Source organism: Rhinolophus sinicus, linkage group LG06 (assembly GCF_036562045.2).
Source record: "Rhinolophus sinicus isolate RSC01 linkage group LG06, ASM3656204v1, whole genome shotgun sequence".
Classification (NCBI taxonomy): domain Eukaryota; kingdom Metazoa; phylum Chordata; class Mammalia; order Chiroptera; family Rhinolophidae; genus Rhinolophus; species Rhinolophus sinicus.
This window is the reverse complement of record NC_133756.1, coordinates 40,593,855-40,619,475: the sequence shown is the minus strand read 5'-3', so window position 1 is coordinate 40,619,475 and position 25,621 is coordinate 40,593,855. Positions and strand designations below refer to the sequence as shown.

Below are 25,621 nucleotides of genomic sequence, written 5' to 3'. Positions count from 1 at the left end.
GTTTCTAAAACAAAAGTTTCATATTTTTCTGAGAGAAGTACTTAAAATTAATTCATAGATATACAAAATTACAACTGTCCTAATTATATATTTCAATTAAAATATATTTATAATGGTTGTATATCAAACATATATATTTTATATTTGTAATCACAAATATAAAATATTTCATAAACAGAGGCTATATTTTATTCACAATAGTTTGTAACAGCTCTAAGCCCAAAAGATTAATTTGAATTTATCAAATATGTATTCCTAAATTAAGATTTAAAAAAAAAAAAAATTCTTCTATTCAATATTTTGTCCATCGCTATGAAAAAAATTCACCCTTTTTGAGTAAAGCATCTTAGTAACTGGTTTGGAAAACAAAGATTTTTGAGTAGTGTACTAACCATTTGACTTCCCAGGCCACTCTTCTAGATCCCGAACTTTCTAGCCTCCCGCCAGCCCTGCTCCCTTCAGACTGGCTAGCCCCCACCATCCAGATTGGCATATGCCAATAACTCAGTTTATCCTGTTACTACTGTTTCTCCTCACAGGGATTTTGTACAATTGGTTTTTGTATACTGACAAAGACTTAAAGTTTGAAAGCCAAGGGACATTCTATTAGCAACCAAGGACCTCAGTTCACTCCTCAAGTGATTTTTCCTCCAATTGCAAGTTTTACACGTCTTCCTGTCCCTAGTTGTGCCACTAAATGTGTAGACAGTTACCACCCTAAGGTTCTCTTAATTCAATATACTCTGCAATATGTATAAGAAAAAAAATGTAAAATAAAATAAAAATTACCCAAACCAAAAAAAAAGTCAACAAAAAAAGAAATAGAAAGAGAAATAATAAAGGGGGAAAAAGAAACAAACATTTAGTAGCATAATTATGGTGATAAAATCAATATGACCACACTGATACAGCTTAGCAGTTGAAAAGTAAAAAAAAAAAATCAAAGATGAGAAACATTTTTTCTGACTTATTCTTTTCATAATATAAGGTATATTTCTTAGAATTACTCTAGACACAGAAACTCTTAATCAGTTTGTCTAACATTCCTGCATACTCCTGTATACTCTAAGAAACCTCCTTATTACTTAAAGCATTTTTTCCTTTTTTTAAAGTAGATCAAGGGTACCAAATCAAATAAGTGGATTCCCTGTCATTTTGATTATATGTATTAATAGTCCTTTAGATTAAAACTTGTATTTAGAACGTACTTTAGGGTACTAAATATTCCTGTTTTACAAAAACTTTTTTCCTATTCTTCTTCAATTGTATAAAAATGTGAAATGCTCAAGAGATGAAGGTGGTATACAGTATTAGTATCATTTAGATTGTTAGGTATATTAAAATTTTAATTATTAGGTGGGGAAGGAAGCTTATATACTGGGGAACCATAAAGGAGAATCAGAGAAAGAAATTTGAAAACACTAAAAATATATCATCTTTTATTTAATAATAGTAATTGAGTCAAATTACTTTTTAGAATATATAGAGTAGGAGTAGACTACTTCTACCTGTTAAGTCAAACAAATTCCTGTGACATTAGATCAGTGGTCCAAATTAGTGAGTAATAGGAAGTAAAGGCAAGAAGAGACTAAATTATGACTGAGCTAAGAGACCAGTTTCCCTTAACTCTCAAAAATAAAATTCAAATACAATTCAGTAGAAATAACACTTTGAAGACAGCATTATTACACATATTATCTTTGGAATGAGTCCAGAATTTATTAAGATATTAATTTTAGAAACATATTAATTTGGAATGTTTAGATAACAGCAAAATACTAATTTTAGAACTAAATATACTCAAAAAATTAATATCAGATGTAAAACAATTTTATCTTAATTCAGACTAACATTAGTACAATATTAGGTAACCTGTATTCTACCAAAAAGTAAACTAATTCGGAAAGAACTATCTTGAAAATCTGAATACTGCCCACTCGATCAACCATTATCTAGGATTATAAATACCTACCTTTGCATATGTTGTGTTGTCTGCAAACTGAGATAATATAATTTGTGGGCTTTTTAAATCAATACTTGCCATTCCTATTTCCCCTCTGGCAAGTCCTCTCCCTTCTACAACAGCTACAATAGCTGATGGGGAGTGTATAGAAACTGCAGATGAGGATGTAGCTGATAAAAAAACAAAAAATGCATAAGCATTGATCATTTCTAATTTTTTTCTTATAAGATCTCAAGACATCATGTCTAGGATGTGGCTACTAATACCCAAAGAAATAACTTTCTTTTACTCATCAAAAAATAACTTTTCATACCCAGACAAAATGAAAATGTTAATTCTCAAAGTATTTTGTCAAAACTTCACTTCTAGAAATAATAAATTTATACACTGCCTTATTTTGTATTTTATTGAAATGCAGCCATAAAAGAAACACTGAATTTAGGATCAGAAAAACCTATTCATTTTACTCTGTCATTTAAAAGCTATATGAATTTGAGCAAATTATTTCATAATCATTAGTCGCAAAACATAATATAGTAACTGCCCTGTAATAACTCAAGAGCTAGCTGAAAGGATCAAATGCAATTACATATATGAATGCATTTTATAAAACATTATATTATTTAAAAACTCCAATTATGAAATATCTGTTCAATGTTAGATATTTTATTGATGTGCCAAGAATGTTTTAAGTTCTTTATTTCGATTAACTCACTAATTGTCACAACAATTCGATCAAATAGACATACTTATTTTATCCATTTACTTATAAGGACACTAAGGCATAGATGAAACTGGTAGAGTCAGAATTTGTACCCAGGCAATCTGGCTCCCGAACTGGTGCTCTTAACCACTACACACATATATATGACTGATTTTGATACCTGTGCCTTATAAACCATGGATATTCAGGTTAAGTTGTTTAACCTTTCTAAAGCTACCACTTCTTATCTATAAAGTGGGTATACAAAACCTTTTACACCAAGTTGTTATAAGAATTAAATGCAGAGGAACACTTGAGATCTTTCTCCTAGGTATATGTCATCAGTTTGGTTCAAATAAACTTTTGTAAAAATTCAAAACAAGAAAAAAGAATTGAATGCAGTAATACAGAAGTGTTTGTAAAGTACAAGAGTTTATTTAAATATAGAGCATTATTCATGGATTAAAAAAGCAGACTAAAAATATCTAAAATTTTATTTTCGAAGAAATAAAATTATTTTTTAGTTCCTTGTCAACATTTCAATATACCCCTTTTCTTCCCTCCTTTCCCACGCTGACCTAGATTCCTTCTTTCTTTTCTATTCTTCTATTAGTATGTCTACAAAATTATACATTTATGCTTAGTCAGTAGCCAACTTAATTTAAAAAGTTCATTTAAAAATCTACTGTCTTAATCTCAGAACCTTTTGAGCAAGTTCCAGTAGAAATTCAGTACACTCAGAAGACATTTCCTTTAAACTTCTAAAAGAACATTTAGCTATTCTCTGTTATAAATAATAGTATAATGACCTCCTTGTGCATGAAACTTTTTTCTGTCTCTTATTATTTCCTTAAAGTGGATCCGTTGAAATCAAATAACGGTAAACAACTATTTTTGTTTTTTATGGATCTTACATACATTGCTAAATTTCTTTTTACAATTGCACCAATTTTTAATACTTACTGTATTCTTACCCAAACTGATTTCTGAAATGCATTATTATTATGGCTAATTTAATAGATTGGTGCTTAAATTTGTGTGGCTTTTTTTTAGTTATAAAAATTGAACATAATTTTAACACACCCATTTGTTTTCTATATTTTCTTTTGAGATGTTTACACCCTTTTAATATAATTTTCACAAGGTCTTAATGTTTTCAGTCTGTTTTTATGAGAATTTTTTAAGTCAATGACAATAATTTATAGTTGCTACTAATCTTGATTTTTTTTTGATATCTCAAAGATTTCTACTTTTGTAGAGATAGTATTTTCCTTTATAAATTTTCCCATTGCTTTTCTGCTAAGAAACTCCTCCTTTATTGAGATATTTGGTATACATTACTGTTTTCTTCTAAGTTTTTGAATTGTTTTATTCATTTTGATCTTTCATCTGGGCAGAACTTTGAGCAGTACATTTGGTTGTTCACATGTCTGGAATGCAGATGACCAGAAGTACAGATTTAGACTCATTCAAAAGCAGTTTCTAATGGTCTAGCTGGATGATCAGGGACTTGGAAAGAAAAGGATTGGAAGATGGTGAGAAGAAAAGCTGGTGAAGAAGTATGTGGATGGATCTCTTAGAATGGGCATAAACTTTGAAAATATTTTTTATTTCATGTGAATACTCTCTAAGGAGACTCTTAATAACCAGGTGGACAAAATTATACACTCTGTGGAGGTCAAGTAGCCTCTATTCCCAGCCACCCCAGTGCTTTTGCAATAGACCCATGAATCAAGTGGTCACGTTGGCAACTTCCTCTTACCAAAGCTGACCTGGTTAACCACACTGCTGAGTGCCTAATCAGCCAATAGCAGAGATCAACATTAAATGCCCCAGAAAGCAACACCCCAGGGAAGACAGCCCTCCACGTTAGGTTCATTACACTGGATTTCTTCTATCACGGATGGAGAAAATATTTGTCCTCACTGGAACAAATACACATTCTAGATACGATTTGCCCACAATGCTTAAAACAGCATCACCATCTGTGAACTCTTAGAATGACGTATCCACCATCACGGCATTCCACATAGCATTGTATCTGATCAAGGAACTCATTTCACAGCAAAGGAAGCACATCAATGGGCTCATGCCTATTGAATTAACTGGTCTTACCATATATCCCATCACCTAGAAATGTCTAGCTTAATAGAAAGGCAGAACTGCTTACTGAAGACTCAGTTATGGTGCCAATTGGAAGAGAACACCCTGAAAGAATGGGGTTCTTTCTTAGAGAATGAAACACATATTCTGAATCAGAGATCATTATACAATGCCGTATTCCTCATAGCCAGAATACACAGATCCAGGAATCAAGGGTGGAAGTGGGAGTGGCTATTCTCACTATCATACCTACTAATCCACCTTAAGAATTTTTGTTTCCCATACTGGAAACTTTGAGCTTTGCTGGCTTGGAGATCTTAGTCTCCACAAGGTTATTAGTTCCACCAGGTGACAAAACAATGCTTTCACTGATTTGGAAGATGACATTGCCACCTGGCCATTTTGAGCTCCTTATTTACACTACTGAACCAATAGGCAAAAAAAAAAACAAAAAAAAACACGAGGGGGGTGGTATCTATGAATGGAGTGGTCAATCCTGATTACCAAGGGAAAATCATGTTGCTATACACAAAGGAAGTAAAGTGGACTATGTACGGAAGGCAGGGCATTCTCTGAGGCACCTCTTAGTATTTCCGATAATAAAGGTTAATGCAAAACCACAGCAACCTAAAAAAGGCAGGATGACTAAGGACTGAGACCCTTCAGGAAGGAAGGTTTAGGTCATCCCTCCTTTACTGCTGAGGATAACGGAATTATGAAATGAGTAGTATAAGAAAGAAGATATCAACTACAACCTCATGACCAATTACAAATATAAAACCAAAACTTCAGTAGCTTTGGATATTTTCTCTATGCTTTATTACATCCATGTGCTTATTTGTATAAAGTAAGCATTTTCTTCCCTCTCTTTTCAACTTTAAAAAAAATTTGTACAAAAGTTATTGGATGGTAACTTTACAATTTAGTTTTTAGATAACAGAATATTCAGTGGGACCGTGACTGAATCTGGGATAAATGATATACAATAACTATTGGGAATATAAGTCTTCTAATTTGGGGACACAGTGAGAATTTCCTTACTCATAAGGATAGATGTTAGGCAGAAATATAGTCATTTTGTTGTAAAGGAGTCCAAATGTGTGTAAAAGGATACATATGGAAGTTGAGTGGTCACAGGAATTATGCCAGTTATGAATTTGTCACTCAGCTCCAAATTCCCCCTTCCATATAAGCTCAGCAATAAGGGACTATAAGCATTCTGCTTTCAAGTGTGCATAATGATAACCTTTCTCAGTGGAGAGCACCAGGGGGACTTTGCAGGATGAAGGGCTCTCTTGCACTTTCCACTGCAGCGTGGTAGGTCAGCAGTGTAGGTATGAGGACATCTGGTGGTGATACGTCCAAGCCACACACCCAGAATGTGCTGTCCCTTGGTGATCTCACAACCTCAGTGTGACGTGGTAACCCTCCCACAGCCCTCTCGATACAGATATCCTGCACTCCAGCCCACTCTTTCTATTCGTTCACCCTCTCCTCAAGTTTGTTTCCCATAGTCCTCTTGATGCCACCACCTTCCCAACAGGGAGACTGTACTCCTGGCCTCCCGCCCATACCGGAGCCCATTTCCACTGTACATCCACATGCCATCCACCAGCTATAGTTCACCTACGCTGCCTGCTTCCTGTTTGCCCTGTACAGTGAACCAGCTCTGCCCTGGCAAATCTGCAGACTCTGCCATTCAGTAGGTTCACCTTCACTTTCTCCAATGAGATCTGTACCCCAGTCTTGGAGATGGGTCCTGGAGGGGCCTATGTTCAAGTATGATATCTTGGGACTCCCCTCAGCCCTCAAGTGCCTTATAGTTTTCTTATATCCTATAGTAACTTTTTTATCATAATTTAATAATTCTTTATATTAAATCCCCCGTTTAAGTCACTGTATGATTCTACCTTCAGATTGGATCCAGAACGCTAGTCTCTACCTTCATGGAGTGTATAGTCCAGCAGAGAAGACAGACAATTAAAATAGCAATAGTATTAGTAAAATACAAATTGAAATGGGACCATATAGCAAGGAGACTTAATCCAGACTTACAGAATCACAGAGGCTTTCTGAAAGGAGTAACACCTAAGCTTAAACTTGAGAAATAAGTAAGAGTTGACTATATGAAAAGGGGAAGAGTTTTCTAAGCAAAGGGAATAGCATATACAAAAGAGAGAACACCATGTTTAAGGTATAGAAAAAAAGTTCATAATGCTTAAAACATAAAATACAAGTGAGAAAAAAGTATGAGGTGATGCTGGAAAGGCTGACTAGAACTATATCATGCAGTCCCTCATAAACTATGTCAAGCTATTTAAACTTGATCTTAACATCAATGGGGAGCTAAAGATTATCAGAAATAAGACTACAGCAAGATGGCTATTATGGGCTAAATTGTGCCCCTCCCCCCGCCCCAAATTAGTATGTTGAAGTCCTAACCTTTAGGTTCAGTGGGACCATGACTGAGTTCAGAATGGGACTATATTTGGAGATAGGGCCTTTAGAGGGGTAAATAAGGTTAAATGAGGTCATTAGATTGGGCCCTAATCAAATATGACTGGTGTCCTTAAAAGAAAAGGAGATTAGGACACACAAAAGCACAGAGGCACCATGTGAAGAGACCGGAAGAAGACAGCCATCTGCAAGCCAAAGAGAGAGGCCTCAGAATGAAAGCAATCTGCTGATATCTTGATCTTGGACTTCTAGCCCCCAGAATTGTGAGAAAGTAAATTTCTGTTGATTAAGGCACAAAGTCTATAATATTTTGTTATGGCAGCCCTGGCAAAATAATACACTGGTTGACTATAAAAATCAATTTTATGTTATATATCACCATAAATACTTAGAAAATGTGATTTTTAAGATGAAAATCGCCACAAAAATTATAAGATACGTAGCAATAAATCTAACAAAGATATATAAAATCTGTGTATAAAAAATTATAAAACTTTTTGGAAAAACATTATATAACACCTAAGTAGAGAGGTATCCCATGCTCATGGATAAAAAACTCAATATTTCAATTCTCCCTAAAAGGATCTATTGATTCAGTACAAACGCAATGTCAATCAATTTTTCAATGTGCTGTCAGTGACACTTGATAAATTGGCTTAAAATTTATATGAAAGAGCAAAGGGCCAAGAGGAGTGAAGATTCTTCTGAAGAAGAAAGAGATAGTCAGTGAAGGATAGGGTGGGAGGGCTGCCCTCATAAACATCAAGATATAATATAAAGCTAAAGACAGTGTGGTATTGGCAGATATAATGACTCATGGAAGTTAAAAGGGAGGTAGAAACAGAACCATATATATGTGGGTCTATGATATATGACAAAGGTAGCATTCCAAGTCAGTGGAGGAAGGCTATTCAAGAAATAGAAATTATCTCTATGTTAAAAACTTAAATGTGTAATGCAAAACTCCAAAACTCTTGGAAGAAAATATAGGAGACTATTTTTCTGACGCAGGACAGGGATGAAGTTCCTAGACAATACAGACAAAGCAGTAATCATAAAAGAAAATATTGATAAATTTGATTCCATTAAAATGAAGAATTCTGACTTCTGGTAATGGTGGACAAAGTTAATTGAATCAATCCTCTTGGTGAAAACAACAAACTCCTAGATGAAATATAAATATAAAAACATACATGCAAAAATCATATAAACATAACAAAAATACATACAAACATACAAAAAAGTTCTTAAAAGAATTCAAGACAAATACATGTGTTTAAGTGTCAGGATATGTTGAATTATAAACTTTAAATGTCAGTTTATTGTATGCTAACTATATCTTAATAAAGCTCTTAAAAAATACACTATGAGGTCACTTTGATACTTCCAATTTACCTTTAAAAAAGAATTAAAAAGCAGATAGATACTCAGGAATATCTGGTCACACATCCAAAAAAAACAATACAAAAATGCAGAAAGGTAAGCCCAGCAAAAAGTAGCTAATTTTTCTTTGAGGCCATTTGTCTATATAAAAGTTTGGAAGTAAAATAAATAAATAAATAAAAAGAAAATATATACTATATAAAAACTAACCAACAGAAAAGAAGTTGCTATATTAATAACAAACAAAATATACCTTAAGGCAAAAAGCATATCTAGAGATGAAAGTCATTTTATAACAAGATATAAAAATGCTAAATTTTTATGCTCCTACTAAAATAGCTTCAAAATATATAAAACAAAAAAATTAAAAGAACCAGAAGAGAAATAAATAAGTCCACAATCATAATGGGAGATTTTAACATCTCTACAGAAAAGTCAGTAGTGATACAGACTTAAAGAAATTGCTATATAGTATATACACACACACACACACACACACACACACGCACGCACGCACGCACACACAGGCACAGGGTGCCAAAAAAATATATACACATTTTCAAAAGGAAAAAACTGTATTAAAATTGTAATTCTCAATATATACCAATAACAAAAGATGAATACGAGTCCTGTTTGACTTCTGCAATTACAAGAGGTGCTCAAAGTGGTTCTCAAAGTGGTTACCATCAGCTTAATTTTAATACAGTTTTTTCCTTTCTTAAAATGTGTATACATTTTTTAGCTCCCTCTGTTTGTGTGTGTTTGTATAAAATATATATATAATCGTAAAAAAGTTATTTTTAAGCAGATGCAAAATATGTACTAAAAAGATATTTTAAATTAAGAATTTCTATTCATCAAAGGACATCAAAAAGAAAGGAAGACAAGCTACAAACCTAGAGAAGCTATATACAATACATATAATCATCAATAGGTATAGTATTCAGAATATATAAATAATTTCTACAAATCCAGAAAAAATAAACCTAAAGAAAAATGGGCAAAAGACATAAATAGTCATTTTACAAAAAATGAAAGCTATATGGCCCAAAAGTATACAAAAAGATAATCAACCTCATTAATAACCAGGAAAATGCAAACTCAGACTACCAGTAGTATTTTACAAATGTTAGACTGGTAAATATTATGAAATCTGACAATATCAAATGTTGGAAAGGATGCAGATCAACAAGCATTGTCATACACTGCTAGTAAGAATGCAGTTGGTAGAACCACTTAGAAAAACAATTTGTCATTATCTTGTAATGTATACATTCACATATTCTGTAACAAGGAAATTCCACTGTATGTACCTTAGAGAATGCTTACACATGAAGACCTATTTCACTCATTTTCCCCTCAAGAAAATCTAGTAGATTTAGATAAAAGCAAAAATTTAAGTATTATTTAAAAAACTACTCAATAGCATTATCAGGATCAACTTTTAGATTTAAATAAACATGTATAAAAGGAAAAGCTTTTTCTTTCTTAAGCTTTTTTGGCAAAATGGTTAAAATAATGTAAACTTTCATTTATTAACAAACTACCAGAAACTACGTAGCCTTATTAACCATGTCTCAAATTTTGGATATGGATAAATTGATGTATTTATCTTTCAGTCATTCATCTCAATTACAAATCACTTCAGATTAAACTTAACCACCCTAATTTATAATTTACAAAACTTTTAAAGTTTTAAGTCATCTAGGTCAACATTCCACTCATTTTACCTGAATATCCCATTTGTGGTGTCCAACTTTTACAACCTAATCTCTGAGGATTTCCAGCAGACAATGGAGTTTTTAGTGTTTGAGGATGATTATTATCTCGTGCAGAAGATGAGCTTGTACCAAAAGTCAAATTGGATGCAAATGTGTTTCCTGCATAAGATCTTTTGTTCCCAAAGTATGAACCTAATTCAAAAAATTAAATATCTGTTATTAAAGATTCAGAATTATGCAATGATGAATCAATCCCTATAATCTATACCATGTTCACTTTCTATAAAATTTAATCTGCTAATGATTTTTAAAAATATAACAAATTATGAAAAATGACATTATTGATAATGTTGTACTAAAACATAAGGAAAAGTTTGCTAATATGGCTTTTGTTTCTAAAGGTTCACTAAGGCTACTCTTGCTAAAATTGTAAACTACCTTCTAATCTTCAAATATACAAAATGTTTACTTTGTAATTAGGGGGCCACTTTTCCTCTGTTGACTTCATCTAAATTCTCTTCTCCCATGTAAATGGTACAAAGGAAGTTTTAGACTCACTTGAATTCAGTTCCTTATTTAGGTACTTACCTATTGCTACGAGATATTACCTATTTTATAGGATTGTCATAAAACTTGAAAGTACAAAAACATCTTTGCAGAGTGTCTTGTCACACAGAAGCTCTTTAAAAAAATAATAGGGTTCTTTACTCCTATTTCCCTTGATTTCCATACAACTCTACCTTGGTTCTCCTTAGACCACTTGCTTTGTTTCCTTTGCTAAATACTTTTTCCTCTGCCTGCCTCTTAACTGTTGACTTCCCAGAGTCCTGTACTTTTTGCACCATCTATCACAAATCAACATTATACATTTTATCTGGGCATCTCATCTATTAACTTGATTTCTATTAATATTTACTTCCTGAAAACTCTCATCTTCATATATAGCCCTAACTCCTCTCTTACACTGTAAACCACAGGCTATCAAACATTTTAATAAGGGGTCAGATGGTAAATGTTTTAGGCTTTGTGGGTCATAGGGTCTACCGCAGTTACTCAATTCTGACCCTATAGCAAGGAAGCAGCCATAGACAATATGTAAACGAATGAGCATGGCTGTATGTCAATAAAACTTTATTTATCGATACTGAAATCTGAATTTCATATAATTTTCACATTACAAAATATTATTCTTCTTTTACTTTTCATCCCTTTAAAAATGCAAAAAACCTACCATTTGCAACAATATGGATGGACCTAGAGAATATTATGTTAAGTGAAATAAGTCAGACAAAGACAAACACCATATGATCTCACTTATATGTGGAATCTAAAGAATAGAATAAATGAGCAAACTAATCAGAATCAGTCTCAGAGACACAGAGAAAAAACTGAGGGTTGCTAGGTGGGAGGGCGGTGGGGATGAGGGAGGTGAGGGGATTAGAAAGCACAAATTGGTACCACAATATTGCCACAGGGATATGAAAGAGTTTGGGGAATGAAATCAATGATGTAAAGATTTTATAGGGTGTCAGACGGGCACTTGTCTTATTAGTGAGACCACTTCATGGATGGTGTAGATGCCTGACCCACTGCACTGTACACCTAAAGCTGAATAATGCTGAATACCAACTATAATTTTATATATATATATATATATATATATATATACACACACACACACACACACACACACACACACACACACACACGATGTAGAGTACAGCATAGGGAATAGAACCAATGGAATTGTAACAGCTATATATGATATCAGAGGGGTAGGAGATTTGGGGAGAGGGGTTATCACTTCGTGAGGGAGGTAAATGTCTATTACTTTGTTTTGTACACCTGAAACTAATAAAAAGAAAAAAATTCCAAAAAATCTTTCCTAGGTCTATACATGCGTTATTCAATATAGTAGGTAATTGCCACATTAAATCAGAAATGAAATTAAAAATTCAGTTCCTTAGTCACATTAGCCACATTTCAAATATTCAAAAGCCACATGTCGCTAATGGCTACCATATCAAACAGCATTGACATAGAATATGTCTAGCACCACAGAAAGTTCTATCACACAGCGTGGCTCTAGGTCCCTATGTCTAACTACTTTTTGTATGTAAACCATTAAATACTGTCCCAAAAATTTTAAATGTCCAAAAGCGAACTCATTATCTTTCCCTCAAAATTTTTCTTTACTACCAGTTGTGGTCAACTGTACCATCTTGTACCCTTTCACACAAGTCATAAACTTAGGAATCATTCTTAACTCCTCTTTCATCAATCCTAACAGCCAATCCGTGACCAAGTCTTGCAATTCTCTTTTTTAATATCACTAAAATTCCTTTCTACCTCCACTCCTACTAGCCCATTTTAAACTCATATCTTCTTCAGGACTTTTGCAAGTTTCCTAATTGTCCTCCTTGCCTCCAGTATTATGCCTCTCTAATACAGTATTCATATCATAACCAGTGATTTCTGAAAAAGGAATTTCAGTATGTCTCCCTTTCTTAAAATCCCTGTGTCCCCATAGCCACCATATGATAAAATCTAACTCCTTTGTACGGGTACCAGCAAGAATCAGATGACATATTCAAAATAGTTTTTGGGTTTTTTTGGGGGGTGGGGGTTGCACCATCTCTGCCACCAATGGTATGTATACAAACCTACAAGACTAGATGAGATCCTCAAGGGAGTGGATGTAGTAGATAAAGAGAAAACATCTTAGAATTGAGCACTGAGGCACTTCCATGTTAAGAGAAGAGGAGCAGGTTATCAGAAAAGTAGCTGGTATGGTACGGAGAGAAGCAACATAGAGAGGGGACCTAGAAGGCAAGTGAAGAATATATTTAAAGGAGTGTTGTAAAGTGCTAAATTGTTGATAATTCAAATAAGATGAGGTATGAGAACATACCAATGGATTTCCCAATGTGGTGATCTGAACCCAAGCAATTTCAGGAAGAACTAGGGAAATGTGGTAGGACTACAAGGAAGCTCCAAGGGCTTACTTGAGGCTGGTGGTCAAAGACTTAAAGGAACACCTGTTATCAACATTGTGATTTTCTTTAGCCTGCTCAGCTGTGTGCGTATAGATGCACATCAGTGCAAGGGTTGGATTTAATCAGGGTTGAGTTCTACTAGGTGAGAATAAAGGGATTCAAAGGTATATGGAAAAAAGTAATTGTAATGATGGACCATAGAATTTAGGATTCCTGAAGAGGGAAGTGAGCACAGGCAGTGGGGGTAACGGGCAGTAAAAAGGTAGTAGTCAATGGATGATTGATGCTGGTGAAGTTGAAGAAATATGTGGGTTTTAGAATTGTGACCAGTTCTTAGAAGAGATGGTAAAGAGGATAGGGCCTGTAAACACTCGCCATTGTGTAAAACAAGGCAGCCCTTGGAAAGTAAGTACTTCTTGAATTACTTCGGTAAATGATTGTTGAAATGGCCACTCATTCCTCATTTCATACATTACAAAACTATTGTTTTAATATCAGGTTTCTTTAAAACACCTTTCACCCCAAATCTCATTTTCTTTTTTTTTTCAATTACAGTTGACAGTCAATATTATTAGTTTCAGGTGTACAGCATAGTGGTTAGATCTTTATGTAATTTACAAAGTGATCCCCGATTCATACAGTACCCACCTGGCACTGCACATAGTGATTACAATATTGTTGACTGTATTCCCTATACTGTACTTTTTCCATATGACTCTGGTGACACTAAACTTGGACGAAGGAATGCTTAGGAATTTGGTACAATTCAGACAAAATAATATGGGCCTGTAATGGCACAGAGTTAGAAAGGTGTACAGAATTATTTAAAACATAAAGATACATATAGGACTACATTTGGATGTTATGTGAGGGAATACTTGAATTGTTGAAGTCTTCTATGTTTAAAATTTAGGCAACCCAATGACTGCGATAAATAAGAGAAGCAGGTTGTTGAGCAGCTGCAGAGATATGAATTCAACTAATTATATACTGAGGCCGAGGTGTCCATTGGTCCTTCACTAGAAACTTCAGAAGACAGTCTGAAATAGGAATCTGGAGCACAGATGAAATCTAGTTGTGGTGATAATCACAGCCAAGTGAAAGACGCATAGAAAAAAACCTCTAAGGAGAAACCAATCATTTGCAAACTAACAAAGGTGAGCATAGCAGTTCTCTGGAAGATAGGAGATAATCAGGAGTGAAATCAAGAAAACTAAATTAAGAGAATTCAAGAAGACTGGTCAAGAATATTAAAGACAGTGAAAAGGTTACATGAGATGAACTGATAAGGGACCATTGGATTTGCTGTGTTATCTTACTATTAAGTTGCAATAGTATTTGAAAAACGGTGATGGTTTTGCCATGAATGAAGTGACCAAATATAAAATAAGTTGAACTCACCTGGAAGGGCACACATTTTAAAATATTAAATATACTATTAACCTGAGTTAGATAAAATTTAATCTATTTTCATCATTCCTAGGCTTGATGATTTATGTTCAGGAATCAAGAGGTTCACCACTCCTGTCAAACTCGTGCACAAATTCTATCATTTGTCAATACAGTTGACCCTTGAACACAGGTTTGAACTATGTGGGTCCACTTACGTTTTTTTTTTTTTTTTTCAGTAAGTACTATAAATGTATTTTCCTTATAATTTTCTTAATAACATTTTCTTTTCTCTAGCTTACTTTATCCTAATACAGTATACAACATATATATAACATACAACTTACGTGTTAATCAACTGTTTTATGGGTAAGGCTGCCAGTCAACAGTAGGCTATTAGTGAAGTTTTGGAAAGTCAAAAGTTATACAGGGATTTTCAGTTGGGCAGGGTTAGTGACCCTAACACCCCCCACCCCATTGTTCAAGGGTCAACTGTACTTTTTTTTGAGGGGGAGTATTAGGGGATGGAGGGACATTATACCAGATATTTCAGCTTTCCTCAGAACTGAGTCTTCCACCATCACAGCCTTGTAATAAAATCAATTTGAATAGTCCAGACTTTTAATCTTACCCAGGCCATCAATTGTCAGAGTACCCCATTCTCATCCTCCAACCAAACCACAACTGAAACTTCTCTGTGCTAAGCATCAATCACTGCTCCCTGAACGTCCAGGAGCTGCAGGCCTCTAGGCCACAGGGAATTCACCCAACCACTCCTTGCCTTGAGCTGGCCAGGCGCTGGGCGCATGGCAAGGGAGACTGCTGCTGCTGCTGCGGTCGCCTGCGGCTCCAGACGTGCCCGGAGGGGTGGAGGCCGAGGCCTTGGCTGAAGGGCGGCTCTGAGGAGTCTCCTGGAGTCCAAAATTGTAGCGGGGCCCTTGTGACCGAGCCTCTATCGATGAGACGGAAGCCGCAGGGACTGAAGTAGAGGTTGAGGAAACCTCAGGCCTCAGCATCTTCACAAACCACAGGCCCAAGTATGAGTTTCTCAGCGCCCCCTCACGGAGCCCAAGGACAGAAGCGACGGGGAAAGGGCGGGAGGATGCGCAGAACCACGGAGCCACAAAGCGCAGGCGCAGAGCCACTGAGCGCAAGCGCACAGGGCCCCAGCTTCCCATACCAACACATTTCACCCATCCACACCTGAAAACGCCCCAGCAGTTAATCCCATCCCTCCCACACGACTTGGTTTAGCTTAATCTGAGGTAGACCTCAAACTGTAATCACCTGAAACTATTCTTCATGGCCCACCAATGACCATCTGATTTGCAGGCCCCGATTCACAGCCTTATTTCCTTTATCCCAAGGCATCTGATGCTTATTTCCCACACCCCCAAATACGCTAGTATCACTGTGAACCTCACGCTTACGATAGCAGAAACAAATTTAATGCTCTCACTTTAGCACAACCCATCTGACATCGGTCTTGTAGCTCAACACAGGATAAATGCCATTCACCATACAGCATAAACCAACCACAAGGCTGTATTAAATGCTGCAAAACTGCCCCTCAACCTGTGTGCATAGCACAGGAGGAACCATGGAGTGGATTTTCTTGGGACAGCTTTAAAAACAATTCCCAATCTCAATTTATTGTACTGTGGTTTCACACAGGTTTTAATTAGGAACAGACTACACAAACTCAAAATCCAGCTTCACAATAAATGACCTTTAGGAAATTAAGTTCTGTACCTGTTTACTTTCCTTGAAAATGAAAATAGTACCAACTTCATAGAGATGGCACGATTTAGAAAATAATCTGGCTACTATCAGAAGACATTTCATTTAAAACTTACTACATGCAATATCACAATAAATCAGGTATTCACAGCCTAGTTCACCCACATGCAATGATTGCAGTCCTCAAAACTTCAAATACTTCCAATGACAGCATTTAAATGTTTCATCCAATTCCAAACTCAGAAACAAAATACTGCAATTTAGCCAACTATTTAGTGAATGGTCAAAATAATGCTAGGTATTGCAAGAACCTATTTAAGAACCTGTACTCTCCAGGTCATTAACCAAGTTACTGGTCAAATGGTGCGTTAAATGAACCATCATTACTCACCCGTAAACCTATTCCTAAAATGACTATTACACAAGTATTTCAAATATGCATGCTTGAGAGAAATTTCAACCTCCACCTCAAAAAAAAAAAAAAAGTTCATTAAAATACTTTATTTTCATTGTAAAGACTTATTGGAGAATAGCTGTGCTCATTTTAGTCTGAAAACACAGGTACAAAAAATATTGTGGGAACTATCACCTTCAGTTTTCTTACTGGGAGAGGAGAATAAAGGCCAAAAATCCCTTGGGTACTGGCATTCTGACATAAAACGTTAAACTGAGAATACAGTATAGTACAATTCCAATCCTGGTCTAAAATGGTGAAATGTCATTTACCTAAGTTACTTTGTAACTACCTCAGAGTAACCACAATTTATAAAATATTCCCAAATTTCAAGTCATTTATTTTTGTGAATCTTTTAATTCATATTTTAAATAGGGTTTATCCATTTTTATCATTGACACAGACCAATAACATGAAGGGAGCATAGGGAAAAATCAAACAGAGCACAAGACTTCTTCAACTAAACAAACAGTTCTTAAACTAAAGACTACTGTTACAGAGAATATAAATACACTGAAGCATAAAATATTGTACTCAAAAGAGTGACAGCATTCTAGAAGAAAATCTGAAGCTGAAGACACATGCAATAAATCTTTATTTTACAGTATGTATAACTTCTTAAAAATTAACACAATTCATATACAAAATATTAACACAGTAGTGATTTTTAAGTTTGATAAGCACTTCAAATAAAGAAATGTTAAGATTGCAAAACTATACTAAGGAATTTTTGCATCAGTGAATCTAGCTCACTAGTTCAGGCTGAATATTCACTCTCCGCAGTACCTCCTCAGGCATACAAAACACAGGACTAACAGGTTTAATCTCTTCTTCTCCCAAAAGTGACAAGCCAGCAATTCCAAATAAAGTATGAAAAGGATCTACCTATTAAAAAAATAAGAATTTAGTGTTACAAAATGAAAACTTCTAAAATCCTGCTTCTGGATCATGTTACACTGTAGCCCATTATATTTCCTTTACTTGAATGTATGCTTCAAATTTTTGGAATAAAAACGATGGCTTTACATTGTGGTTTTTAACACAAGATCTTTACCATAGACTAATGTTTTGGCAGTAATTGATGAAAAATATCTGTAAACTTTATATCCTTCATATAATCTCAAAAATTACCCCAAAAAGCATCCTACTTGGAAAGCAACTCTTGGAAATACCCATTTCTAAGTCTGGAACAGCTTAAAACCATAAAAGTAATGCAAAGCTACAACATTGGAATGTAATGGTTACATGAACATGTCAGAATACTTGCCATATCTCCTGGCCTGTCTGCAAATCCTCCTGTTTCTTCATCTTGACACGCTAAAATGAAACTACGCAGTTTCTCTCTATCAATCCAATGAAGTCTTCCAATTATCTTTAGAGAAGCCAACACCCACCAGGAGTAGCATACATCTGGTAACTAGGAAGGGGAAAAAATGCCAAAATTGCCTTTATTCTCTAGTCCACACATGGGGGATGGGAAGAAATCAAGGGATATACTGACATGCAGTGTTTGAAATGAGGAAATCTATAAATCCAACTGCTTAGTATTAAAGATAATCACTAGAAAAGAGACCAAACAGTCCAATCTACAGAAACCCATGCTGTATGTTTCAGTTTGAATACTTCATGTATTAGTTTTATTTCCATCTGCAATGAATGCCTAACTCAGCTCCTTACCCAAGAAGCTGGAGGTGAGGCTCATGAAATCAATGGTGATGTATATTCCATTTCCCCAGGTAGAGCATTTCTAACAAGTGTTGTCCAGGTAGGCAGACACCTGCTTAAAAATTACCTAAAGCTTGTTTCCTCAAAAAAGGGTCAACCCGAGTTTAAGAAATACAGGTCTCACCTTAGACTAAGTTAAGAATCTTCATTTCAACAAGATCCTTGGATAATTCATAGGCATATTAACAGCTGTCCTAGATTATAAATGCAAGTTCCTGGCAATCCCCAACCCATCCATTTTCTAATAGTTGAAATTGCCCAGGTTTTCCATTGAACCTTAACTCTAACCCACATGTGGTTATTTCCCTACCCCTTCACTTATTCAGAAATATCAAGCAAGCAAAATTAAACAAAGGTGATGAAAGAACCACCACACCCTATCATTTTTTTAGGTCAGAGCCCAGCAAGCTCCAGCTCAAGCCAAATCTACACTATAAAGGACAGGAAAATCATGAAATATAAGTGTGTCCATAGTTATTTTATTGGAACACAGCCATGCCCACACATTTCATTGCCTGTGGCAGCATTTGCCCTTCAGAGTGGTTATTTAGCTGCAACAAGACCATGTCCTACAAAGCTGAAAAGATTTACTATCTGACCCTCACAGACCCAATTGAGAACTTAATGTGTGAGCTAAACTGGACTTAAAGGAAAATTTAATTCCTTTCTTCCAAATCCAAATGCCAAAAATTACTTTATTCTTAAAATAATTAATAAACATTTTAAATGAAAACTGTAGCAATTTTTTTTTTAAATCTCTTTGACAAATCTGTTGTCCTTTCACATGTTTAAGTCAACACGGAAATTTCTGTATAAGATGCATGTGTTCACATGAAAGTACTCTGGCTCCCAGATATAAAGCTTCTAATGCATGACTGATTCCCCCTGGTATAGGTCCAGAACTCTAAGTTTGTCCGAATAGCTTCATTTCAACGCTTGAAAACACAAGGACTTCAGAAAGATAGGAGAAAAAATAAACTTAAAAGATTAATACTATGTATGAATACAAATATATTTTAAAGCTAAGTTTATCTGCCATTTTTGTATTTTCCTTCAGACAACTCAACAGTCTATTTCAGGATAGGGAAGACCAAGACAAATTTGTAAAAAGAACATCAGTATGCACCACGCATATCTTTTCATCAAAAGGGTCTTTTAAATGGACACCAGGATAAATAAGGATTTCAACCAGATGTTTTACTTCTGAGAAGGGCATTTCTTTGGAGGCACAACAAAGACGGTAATAGAGGGAATACAAAATGCTCAATATTAAGAGCACTACTGAAAAAAATCTAAGATAAATAAGTGGTACACAAGGTTATAAAGCTATTAGAACAGTTATCTTATGAAACAATACCTTCTCTGGCCTTCCATTGAGTCCACCTGAAGGTAACTGTCGTTCACAAAGCCACCAACCGAGTAAATCAGAATTTACTTGATGCAACTGATTAGTAATAGCCAGGAATCCTGTGCAACAATAGATCTAAAATTACAGACATAAAAATACAGGTGTATAACTTTCCAATAGTAATAGTGATAAAAACTCAAAATTATTCAAATTCCATTTTACGTCTATAAATTTCCTGACAAATGAACAGTTTAGAGTGCAAACATGTAAATATAGTTATTTGAACAAATCCAAGCATACTATTACTAGGATCCAATTCTTCAAGGAAATACTACTGTCAAAATTTCTTCATGGTCAAAAGCATTTTATCTGACAACTATTTGTGTATACAATGTTCTCTGGCACAAGCAAATAGGTGTGTTCAGGACAGGAACAGACAATGTTTTCAACTGCTTAGTTGTTTGCCTGGGTCAGAGGGCTTCACCAACGAGAATATACCGTGTTTCCCCGAAAATAAGACCTAGCCAGACAATCAGCTCTAATGCGTCTTTTGGAGCAAAAATTAATATAAGACCTGGCCTATTTTACTATAATGTAAGACTGGGTCTTATCTAACATAATACGAGACCGAGTCTTATATTAATTTTTGCCCCAATAGACGCATTAGAGCTGATTGTCTGGCTAGGTCTTATTTTCGGAGAAACACAGTATATAAAGCAAACTATTGTAAAAATATTTTCCTTAATCAGCAATTAAACAACTCTTATATAACATTCCACATTATATTACATTCAGTTACTTCATTCATATTTAAGACACTAAAATTACTATTAACATATTTTAACCTGCATTAATACATTACCTGCCCAGCATGGGATTCAGAACCTGGCCTACAACCAAATCCACCATCAAAGTTCATACACGATAAAACAAATTCGATTGCCTTTTCCACATTAATAGCATCCAGCTTTCCCTACAAACAAAAAAATGCACCTGTTAAATTCCAGAGTAACCATGCACACTATTTCATTCCAATACAATATTCCAAACTTACCAATAGAGCCAAAGTTGCCACTGCACAGAAAGAGAATCTTGTATCAATTTCTCCTAAAAATAAAAGGGATCAAACAAAAGCATAAGTGTTATCAGAGGCTTCTGATCATAATATACAGTGTAAGTTAACTAAAAAAACTGCACAACTACCACAGTTAAACATCCAATAGCTCAAGCTTAAAATTTAATTTTAGGTCGCCAATAGGAAAGCTAAATCTCAAGTGCAATCACTTTACTTCTAAGAAAACTAAGAACTAGAAAAATACAGCGTATTATCTTAAATTGCACATACAGTGCCCAGAAGGGGGTGGGGGAGAGGCAACTAACAAGAAGCTAAAAACTACACAATTTCTAATAAACTTACCCTATTATATAAAAGCAGATTTTCACATCCCATGAAGCAGCTGGTCTCTTCGGCCTGCACTGTATTCAGCCCTAAAGTAGAGATTATCTATATTTATCAAGTAAAATACTATCCTCTCCCTCCACTCAAACGTTCAGTAAGCTTGTAAAGTTTGAATTTTTTCCACCTTGCCAGTAAGTAGTTTATAAAACTTTACAAAGCCACCAAATATTGGGGGGAAAAATTTCACCTACCTTATCTTTTAGACTGGCCCCCTCTGTTCCAGTGCTCCTGTGTGCTGATATAACTAGCACAGTGCATGCTGGAACTTCCAGCAGACTAACTCCAGTTAGACCAGCTGCTTAGTGGGACCTGAAAAGATGAAAAACTTAAAAATCTCCTTTATAAATTAGCAAAGCCTCCAACTTATTGTAATTAAAACTTTGCAACAAAGTTTATTACTACAATAAACACCAAAACATTTTAATATTGGTATTTTGGGTAGCATGAATGAAAATAACATTACCCCAAATATCACCAGCAAAAGAACCATCTTCTTTCTGTAGACTCTGAACATATTCAACAACTTTATTTACGTCAATAACGTTAATACTATCATAAAGAGTAAGAATCTGTAAGAAAAAAAACCATGTTAAATACATCTTCAAAAAGTTTGTTTCAATTTCAATGTTCTTCAAGTACCTTTAAGTTGTAAATCAAGTATGTCCTTTGTCTATGTATATTGTGAACTGTTCTCAAACACACAGACCACGTTCTATGCAATTATAGGTATTAGCAACAAACCCAAACCTTTTTATATACAGGAAAATATGTAAGTTGTTAACTTAGCATTTCAAGACTTTGAACCTAACTTATACTTTAAACCCTTATTTGTAGATCTTCACTATTATCAAAATTAAAATAGTGAACTCCATCTAGTGATTTTCAAATATTTACATATATTAAAAATAAACATTTTACCACCCAAGGTCTCAGTGTCATTTCAGAATTTTCATCAACTTTGGACTCAGCTAATACATGCCATCACATCACTGACCTTGTAGAACAGACTTCATTTGCAAAGATTAGGGTGACCACTTTTGTCACCTTCCTAGTAACTCATTTCAACTTTCCCACTCAGGTAAGAGTATACACAACACCAAGAGTAAATTTAATTTACCTGGACAGCACTCAGAGTATATAAAAGATGAGGATCATGTCCGATACTAGCACTTATTCCACCACACTCGTGTTGACATGACTTAATAAATGTGAGAATTTCTTCTCTATTCATGCGATGTAGTTGTCCCATGAGATCCATTACAGTCAGACCCCAATAGACGCCACTCATTCTCAAATACTCAGACATACAGTATTCCTAAAATACAATTAAAAGTGCCAGTTTGAAATGATGCCAGGTTAGAGACTGAACACATAAATCTAACTAGCCAGTTATTTTTTACTTCATTTAATCCTATCAGTAGTAATGAGTTTAAATTTGTGGCTCTCAAATTTGGAGGATTGAGGGCCAATATCTGAGAAGCATGATAAACTCACCTTTGACTGACAAATAGGGCTTTAATCACTCCCAAGAGCCAACCATAAGTATAAAAGACCTATCTTTTTCAAGTTCAGGGAAAGCATTTCATAGATTAGACATTTATTCTTTTTAACATATGGGCTCTGTACAAAACCCATTTATTACCTATTAGTAAATGAGTTAATGACTCGAAAACCAAAATGGCCAAAGCACGCAGAAGAAAAACAGTTAGATATAAAAACTGCTATGATTCCAGAAACAAATTTTTGCTAGTCAGCAATGCTTTGTTTACCTTTTAAGAGGTTTGAAACTGGTGAGTAGTCTTAGTGGTTTGCTATGAACACAAATTTAGGGTTTAAAGACATCAATAGGTGAGCAGTAGATAAAGTCAGGAATAAGTCAAGCCCTAATCCTTTAGTCATCCAGCGAAAAAATAAACATTGCCCTAAGAACTCCACAACTACAAGGTTATGGGAACCTATAACTTAATTGATCAATACTAGGTATTTTCCAAGATGGTAAATAATGCAGCTATTTGGATACAATAGAGAAACACAGAGGGTGGCAAAGAAAATGTATATTTTTAAAAAACTGGATTAAAATTGTAATACTCAATATATACTGGTAACAAAAGATGAATACAAGTCACATTTGACTTCTTCAATTACAAGAGGTGCTCAAAATGGTTACCATCATGGTCCTGACACTTCTGATTATGGCGAACTACTGCTTGAGCAATGTTGACCAGTGCCCACTTGTATACATCTCTTTGGAATCCTCGGTATTTACTTTCAGTTGAGTTGTTCACTACTTCTAAGATTGTTCCAGAGAGGAAAACTATTCAAGGTCTCAGTGTAATTCTAGAGCTAGTGTTATTACACATCAGCCATAAATTCAGGTAATACATGCCATCACATCATTGACCTTGAAATTTAACGTATTCTTACCTCAACTACAAAAGTGAAAATCTATTCTGTACCTCAAACCTCCTACAAATCTGGGCAGATGCGCAATCTACTTTGTTTGCCAACACCTCTAAGTATTGATAAGAACCATGGTTAATTCTGATGTGCTCTCAACTTCAGATTATCCAAAGATTTACCTCCCTGCATTTCAAGGCGGTATCTTCAGTGCTTGGCATAAATAAGTTGGATACCATTTTTAAGAAATATGGGCCACAAATACTGGCTGCTTATGCAGAATGGTCTGACTCCTTTAAAATAAACTTTCAACCTAAGATTATACATACATAATCATCTTTCTTTGAGCCATAGGACGCAATATAATCCGCATGCTTCTCCAATAAGAGGGTGTCAGGTGCATCTGACTTGATAACAACGTCCTTCTGTGGTGTGCCCTTTCAAAATAAAAGTAGTGATTTCATAAATGTTTATTTTTTGTTTGACCCCAGAGCATATTCATTACACATTTGAACTTTTTACTTCAATTTCATCTTGCCAAAAAACCCTTTCATTTTAAAAACTGCCAAGTATCTGACCAAAAAGAACTAAGCACTTAAATCCTCATAAAGATATAAGGTTATTTTTCAGGTCTCAGAGTAATTCTAGAGCTAAAGTTGTCGTAATCAACTTCAGATTCAGAATACATGCCAGCTCATCATAGACCAAAAAAATTACCTTCATCTGTTGTTGCTTATCTTTCCCTTAAAGAGCAAATGGTATAAGAGGGGAAGGGGGTCAAATACACAGTGATTATAGAAATGTACACTTGAAACCAATCAATTTTACTAACGAATGTCACCTCAATAAATTTAAGGAAAAAAAGTAAAACAAACACTACAAAATATCAAAGCTTGTCAATTCAGGGCAACTTATGTTTTGTTTACATGTGGTAGAAAGCCAGCTGAAGCATTAAAATAAAAATCCAGCTAGCCCGAAATTTGCAGTTAATTCCGTTAATGAAATTTTATTAATCCTAGAAATTCAAGTCTCAAAGCACTTTCCACGCACCCCAAGCAAGCACTCCCTTTAGTCTCATCTTCTCCAGCTTTAGTCTTAGTTTCTGCGTCTGCAACAAGCCCCTGGTGATGAGGACGCAGCTCTGGTTCTCCGCACTCATCTTCGTGGTTGAGACTGCACTGTATTCACAAGCAGTTCATGACGCGTACCAAAAAGAATTAAGTAGTAAAATTTCATTTAGATCCCATTTAAAACTTACTAGATCTTCAACGAGACCACACCAGCCACGATTCTAAAGATTTTGAGCCATAAAAATACACAATACGTATACGGAAAGAAAGAAGTACCGCCGACAGGCCTGCCTGCTTTTCAGAGATTAAGAAATCGGGCCTTTGACTCCTGAGGCCTCCCGAACAAATTAGAAGCGGCGACCGCGACCGCGAGGTCTGCAAAATGCGCTGAGTAACACTTCACCCACTCTGAGTCCTCAAGAAACCTTCCAAGGCTCGCGTCTTAACCATTCTCAATACATGCTAAACAATCCTATGGTCAATGAGCTGCTCAATATTTCCCTACCCGGCCTACTCCAGAACCACCTAGACAGTAGCGCAAAACACACCCGCACTCACCATATCTGAAAGCGAAAAGAGACCGAGATCAATTCTTGGGGCTATTTAGGCGGCATGCGCCTGCGCAGAAGCGCCTCTCAGGCCCCCTCTGCGGCCCGATATAGCTGACCAAACTCCCGCCTGTCCCGTGGCTGCCCTAGGACCCCACCAACTGC

At 35.3% G+C, this 25,621-nt stretch overlaps 2 protein-coding genes and 3 non-coding genes across 6 annotated transcripts in view; all 5 read right to left on the bottom strand.

Annotated features, from left to right (window-relative positions):
• MSH4 (mutS homolog 4) overlaps window positions 1-17,338 on the bottom strand; it is an 83,094-nt gene extending 65,756 nt beyond the window's left edge. The window contains exons 1-3 of the mRNA XM_019743771.2: window positions 15,497-17,338; window positions 10,340-10,522; window positions 1,973-2,133 (exon numbers count right to left, since the gene is read on the bottom strand). Of these exons, the coding sequence (XP_019599330.2) occupies window positions 1,973-2,133; window positions 10,340-10,522; window positions 15,497-15,893 (741 nt within the window). The 5' untranslated portion in view covers window positions 15,894-17,338. The remainder of the gene's footprint in view (window positions 1-1,972; window positions 2,134-10,339; window positions 10,523-15,496) is intronic.
• Window positions 17,339-17,485: 147 nt separating this feature from the next.
• Window positions 17,486-25,554, bottom strand: RABGGTB (Rab geranylgeranyltransferase subunit beta). Of its 2 annotated transcripts, none has more exons than XM_074334962.1 (9): window positions 25,467-25,554; window positions 24,168-24,275; window positions 22,559-22,756; window positions 21,905-22,010; window positions 21,037-21,089; window positions 20,845-20,955; window positions 19,992-20,117; window positions 18,173-18,326; window positions 17,486-17,790 (listed from the first exon to the last, which is right to left on the bottom strand). In XM_074334962.1, exons 1-9 carry the CDS (start codon window positions 25,467-25,469, stop codon window positions 17,654-17,656), a joined length of 996 nt encoding a protein of 331 aa, XP_074191063.1. In that variant the 5' UTR covers window positions 25,470-25,554; the 3' UTR covers window positions 17,486-17,653. The 2 variants fall into 2 exon arrangements, with proteins under 2 accessions (XP_074191063.1, XP_074191064.1); XM_074334963.1 differs by lacking the exon at window positions 25,467-25,554 and adding an exon at window positions 24,889-25,460.
• Window positions 22,365-22,436, bottom strand: LOC141572555 (small nucleolar RNA SNORD45). The gene has a single exon (XR_012497880.1). It is a non-coding gene; the product is annotated as a small nucleolar RNA SNORD45 (small nucleolar RNA).
• LOC141572553 (small nucleolar RNA SNORD45) lies at window positions 23,762-23,843 on the bottom strand. The gene has a single exon (XR_012497878.1). It is a non-coding gene; the product is annotated as a small nucleolar RNA SNORD45 (small nucleolar RNA).
• LOC141572554 (small nucleolar RNA SNORD45) lies at window positions 24,466-24,544 on the bottom strand. Its single transcript, XR_012497879.1, has one exon. It is a non-coding gene; the product is annotated as a small nucleolar RNA SNORD45 (small nucleolar RNA).
• Window positions 25,555-25,621: the final 67 nt, after the last annotated feature.

Excerpts from the sequence above, each read along its gene's own strand:
- RABGGTB (XM_074334962.1), bottom strand. Across the intron at positions 20,956-21,036 it reads TGGCAACTTTGGCTCTATTG|GGAAAGCTGGATGCTATTAA; the intron begins GTAAGTTTGGAA and ends TTTTGTTTGTAG. Across the intron at positions 17,791-18,172 it reads CAGGCCAGGAGATATGGCAA|ATCCTTTTCATACTTTATTT; the intron begins GTATTCTGACAT and ends TTTAATAGGTAG.